The sequence below is a fragment of the Ostrinia nubilalis genome, chromosome 15, assembly GCF_963855985.1.
Source record: "Ostrinia nubilalis chromosome 15, ilOstNubi1.1, whole genome shotgun sequence".
Classification (NCBI taxonomy): Eukaryota; Metazoa; Arthropoda; class Insecta; order Lepidoptera; family Crambidae; genus Ostrinia; species Ostrinia nubilalis.
The window spans coordinates 1,346,536-1,351,991 of NC_087102.1; the positions used below are offsets into that span (position 1 = coordinate 1,346,536).

At 38.3% G+C, this 5,456-nt stretch overlaps 1 protein-coding gene across 1 annotated transcript; it reads right to left on the reverse strand.

Annotated features, from left to right (window-relative positions):
• Nucleotides 1–2,713: 2,713 nt before the first annotated feature.
• On the reverse strand, nucleotides 2,714–4,974 carry LOC135078679 (uncharacterized). Its single transcript, XM_063973222.1, has 4 exons — nucleotides 4,851–4,974; nucleotides 4,064–4,259; nucleotides 3,526–3,743; nucleotides 2,714–3,441 (listed from the first exon to the last, which is right to left on the reverse strand). The coding sequence occupies exons 1-4, from the start codon at nucleotides 4,972–4,974 to the stop codon at nucleotides 2,714–2,716; spliced, it is 1,266 nt and encodes a 421-aa protein (XP_063829292.1).
• Nucleotides 4,975–5,456: the final 482 nt, after the last annotated feature.

Here is a 5,456-nt window from a genome sequence, read left to right on the forward strand (position 1 = left end):
TTTTTTTTTTTTTCGTTAATTTTCTAATGTTTTTGTCGGTTCAGCCGTTCTCGAAATTTGAACATGTAATATGTAGGTAACTTCGGGTGGAATCTTGCAAGCTGAATTTGTTAGACCAACTTCCTGACGACAACTGTAGGTATTGGAACACATAGTAGTATTGTCTATGGTTTAAAAAAGCAAATGTTTCTTCTTTTGTCTATTGTCATTCTCTTTGTGTCACTTATGAAGAATAAACTGAAAATGTGTTTAATCTCGTCTTTTTATTAGAAATCCTTCAACAACAGATTGAGTTAAAATTTTGGATATACATGTAATTCGGATGACAATGCAATGTTGTGATGACATGGAGTCGATCTGATGATAGAGCTGGAATGCCAGTGGCCCCATAGCAACTCCGGGATTAAACGATTCCATCGAGTTTAGGCTCGTTTGATTTGTATTTATTTATTTATATAAATATAAGTAAGTAATATTATGTAAGTAAGCTACTTTAAAAATCACGAGTACCTACCTACTTCAATTCTCAAAGGCAAACAGGGTCTGATGATGGAGCTGGAATGTGTAGGAATAGGCTAGTTTCTTAAAAAAACACTTTTAGTCCGTCAATTACACTATCAAAAAATATTGGACACGGGATATTTTTTTTTGTCAACAAACAAGTAATTACGAAGTTATGATGCGATGAAATTCTCGTGACGTCACAAATCGCAACAATTTTAAGCACGCCTTAACGTCATGGGCCTCTTCTGAACTTTGGCGCGCTTTATCTCTTTAAATTTTCATAAGTTTAAAAAAGTGTAAAAAAAAATTAAAGTATTTTTTGGTAAGTTGACCGACGGACTAATTCAAACTCTTGCTTTACCCAGGAAACATCCCTATTCTTCGAAATTATTACGAGCTACATAACGAAAAATCTTTGCTACTACGCAAAAATTCATCATCTTATAAGAGGATTTCAGTTTTTATCGACGAAACTTTTCAATTATTATAGGTACGTGTCATGGTTAGGTAATTTAGGGAAGTTTATTTGCACTTAACATGAAAAATATGGTATCAATGTACTGTGTACCTATGCACCTTCAGTGGCAACAACAAGGTCTATTGAGTACCTATAGTCTACTAAAGGCATGAAATAAATTCTTTTTTACCAAAAATTAAAACCAACTCCAAAACGAATCACCAAAAGGTAGGCTGTCACCGACTCCGAAAATATCAATCATGATATACGGGCATTTGTAATCAGTATCCACATTTTTTAATAAGCTCTATAGAACAATTTATCAATACCACTTTATCTTATTTTTTTTAACTGTGGTATTTTCGCGAAGAAACATATTGAAAATCTAATTCTAAATGGCCCATTTGCGCCGAGCCTAAGTATGAAAAATATAAATTGTTTTCTTCACGTAAATAGATTAAGTTACTGATTCTGACTCGCTCCTAATTTGGATACTGATTGCAAAGGCCTAGTAAATAAATAACGGAATATATTTTCAACTTTTACTTATCTAGTGCCGTTTTTTTTGGAGTCGATTTTTTTACACTAATAGATTCTATTTAGGTAGATAATAGCGTCCGAGCATGCCTTAATTCAATCGTATCGTCTGACTGAACGTGCTCTATGAACAACTCTGACATAAAAACTATTGTCAAACAAAGACTAGGTTGCACCATCTTATTTTAAATTTGACAAAAGTCAAAAATCTGTCAAACTCCATACAAAAAAACACCGGTTATCGCCAAAGCTACGGTCAAAGTTAGGTCACTTCAGGTGGTGCAACTCAGCCAAAGAAAAAATTCATTTTGATCGCTAATGTCAGTTTGCAGCGAGTGACACAACCTCCCCGTCTGAAGGCCAGCAGCCGACTGCCGCCCGCACCCCGCGAAGGCCCCCTCAACAGCAAAACGTTCGGAATTTATCAAAAGCAAAATTTATGAATGAAAGTAATGTTCGATTGAAAAACGCAACGTGTCATTTAAAGATTAAAGAATTCCTAATCTATTCGTGCAAAAATCTTTTAAATTAACATAGCCGTTTTGGAGGAGTAGGGAATTTAAGTAAAAAATCGATGTCCCGTATTTATTTTTTTAATCCAAAACAAAGAGACGTAGCGAAAATTCAAACGTCACAAATGTAGTCCTTGAACTGTTGTTTGTCATATATTTTTTTCAACTATTTCTGTCCAGCAGTAAGAGAGGAGTAGGCTTTACAAAATGCCCATTTGACGCGAATTGAGGACTCTAATCGCCTTAAACACAAAACACTTTTTTATTCCATTAAAAACATTTATCAGTGGTAAGTAAAAAGTAAAAGTCGAAATTGATTTGTTCAAAATTGAGATTGCACTTAACATAATATTAAATATTATGTACGAACTTTTAGTAGAGGTTTAATAGAATATTATTAATTATTATTTATATTTATTTACACTACTGATAAATTAATTTGAAACTAACTGAAAAGGACTGAAAATGTAGTTAGAAAAGTCGATTTTAAAAGAGAATATCACTCTATTTCAACCGACAGGTTAGATTAAATTAGACAGAAAAATATTGTATAGAATTTCTGTAATGGAAGAAAGTTTCCTTATTGCAATGATCTGTTTAGTGTCGTGAATGATTGAACACTGGTGTTATTTTTTAACGAATTTATGGAACAGTAAACACATTAAAACATGTCATACATTATCTACATATTGATTTACTGCATTTATTTGTTCATAGTGGTTCTCAAAGTAGTATAGGCTGAATAAACGGACCTAAAAACCATCATCAGGGAACTGAAGCTCAACGTGGTGACCCCCCCAGCAGACAGCCTCATGGTCTTCTGCGAGTTTTGCAGCATCAGCAGGATCGTCTTCATGTTGGCTACATCGAAGTTCTCCCATTTGCAGTCGTACACGGCATCCTCGAACGCCTTGCTTGCATCCATCACTCTCTGACCAGTCAAGCAGTCCATAGCAACTTGCATCAATGCATAAGGAACCTGCAGGTACGTATTTTCAAGACCACCAAGGAGTTCGAAGATCAAACCAATTATTAGTATCCCAAATTCAATGGCAATCGCCCCTCGGTATACTCTTTCGACATGGTGCAATAAGTTTATATTAGTCGTATGGATTTTTATCATTTCATGCAACCGCTTTTTCACATATTCATTGACGATCTTCTTCTTTGTTTTTTGTTCACTGTCAAGGGTAACCACAGGTCTGGTGGTGCCCATATCAAATGTGCGATGGTCCAGGTAAAACCGCTGGGCGTCGCTCCAAAGGTTGAGCATCTCCTTGCTCAGAGCCAGCATCTGGCCCTCCGTGTAGCCGGTGATGATGATGTGGAAGGTGGTGATGTTGGCCGAGAGGTAGCAGGTGAAGAATACCCCTCCAGTCATCAGGAGGTATACGATCTCGTAGTTTGGTGATTCGTAGAAAGGATCAAATCCTGTTATGAAAAAAAAAATGTTTCTTTCAAAGTACTAAATAGAAATTCCAGCATAATATAGGAACATTTAAGCATAATAATAACCATAAGGAGTAAACAGATCTTCCATAAAGTGTCTTCCAGACATCAGCAGCGGCTTCAACACGTAGACCACCCCGTTCCCCATGATCACGATCCAGAAGATCATGGCTCGCTTCTTCACGTTCCTCAGGGTCTTCGTCAGGTTGTTGGCGAACCGACTGCCGGGCTTCACCAGAGCATCACAGTCTAGGTACATGTCTACAAGCTCCCTCACCTTATTTCTGGAATAAAGTTTTTAAAACTTTGGAAAAAGTTTTTGATTTGGAATAGGTTTTGCCTCATAAGAAAACAGCAATTTGTAGCTTATACTGTACTTTGAATTAGATTCTGGTTCATAATAAATAATCGTTTTAGATTTAGAATAAGGCCAGTGCCTCAAATAAGAAGATAAAGAGCAAGAGCTACGGAGCATAAAATTTGTAAAAATAAGTTAGAATTCGTTCGTTTCAGCCACATGGACGGCCTCAGACCAGTCCTGCGCTGCCAGCATCCAGGTACTTCCCACGACCTTCACTAGAAGGTTAAGTTTATGTCATATTACCTGTACAGAAACATATAGATCAGCTTTGCAGTTCCAATCTCGCTGGCGATCCCTAGCGAGGCTACCACCATGGCGGCTACGAGGTCGCCCGTCTCCCGGGAGTGCCAGAACACGAACCAGGCTACGGAGATCAGGTAGATGTAGAAGTAGCTCGCCGCCACCAGCGCGAAGATGATGTAGAAGATTAATGGGATGCCTGAGGAGTTTAACGCTATGTTCAGACATCGTAGTAGGTATTTACATACAATACAACCGATCACATGACCGCGCGTCAGCGAGCGTTGTTGCAGCGCTCAGAGAAAAAGTCTCTAGACGCAGGCGATCGCGCGTTGTCGCGGGTACATGTGAACATAGCCTTAATGTGTATTTAGCTACTAATTTCGTAATATGTAGATAATGCTGGCTTTGTGTAGATGTCGTCTATCTAGGGTGGTTGCTCAGTAAATGCATATTTACTCTCGCCTTGAAGAGGCTCAGATCGTAGTGTTCGGACTTTCAGAGAAGACATCAGCAGGCAGCTGCCATTCCGAGCTGTTCGTTTATAACAGGGAGATTTCTTGTTCAATAAGACAAGGACAAAATCTTTCACGACTTTTCAGTTTATTGCTAATGATATTCGTATACATCTCAGGCCTTTATAAGTTGATTTATACAACCTGATCAAATCAAAATTTGTTAAGTAGGTATATTACTTAGTAAAATGGCAATCATCAGCACCAATATTTTTCTTAACTTTCAGAAGATTTCACATTATCACTTTGCCAATAGTCAACCAACTGCAACTCACGCTTCTTATATCTGCTGTCGATGTTGAGAGTGAGAGCTCGCAGCATGAAACTCACGTTCCACAGCATGGTGGGCAGGTCGCAGTAGCCCAGCCCGAACTTGCGGATGGTGCTCCATAACGACATTTGAAGTAATGAAATAGGCACCTAAAATCAATAACCTTAAGGATTACATTTTTAGAACATAGTTCCAAACTGGAATTACAGTAGGCACAAAGGTTGCTCCACTCTATAGTCTAGTCCGTGAGCACGTAGAATTTTGTCCAATGACCCCTAGCTACCCATCTTCTCGCGCGTAATTATGTTGCTATCGCGCTCGCACTCTCACTGCGGGTGCCAGTCGCACAGTCGCGACAGCAATATAATTACGCGAGAGCGATAAGGATGGGTAGCTAGGGGTCATTGGACAAAATTCTACGTGCTCACGGACCGGGCTTTAAACAAAAAAATTTAGCATGGAAAAATGAATTTTCGTAAAATTCTCCATACAAAACGCTAATTTCATAGGTAAGGAAGGACCGACAGAGTTGTGCGTGAAGCCATTGAAATTAAAAAGTACAAGAATTTCAATCGGGAGGACGGTTTCAAACTCTCTCTGCCACTTGGAA

Excerpts from the sequence above, each read along its gene's own strand:
- LOC135078679 (XM_063973222.1), bottom strand. The coding sequence starts at position 4,974 with ATGTCGTTATGGAGCACCATCCGCAAGTTCGGGCTGGGCTACTGCGAC. Across the intron at positions 3,744-4,063 it reads ATCTATATGTTTCTGTACAG|AAATAAGGTGAGGGAGCTTG; the intron begins GTAATATGACAT and ends ACTTTATTCCAG. Across the intron at positions 3,442-3,525 it reads AGATCTGTTTACTCCTTATG|GATTTGATCCTTTCTACGAA; the intron begins GTTATTATTATG and ends TTTTCATAACAG.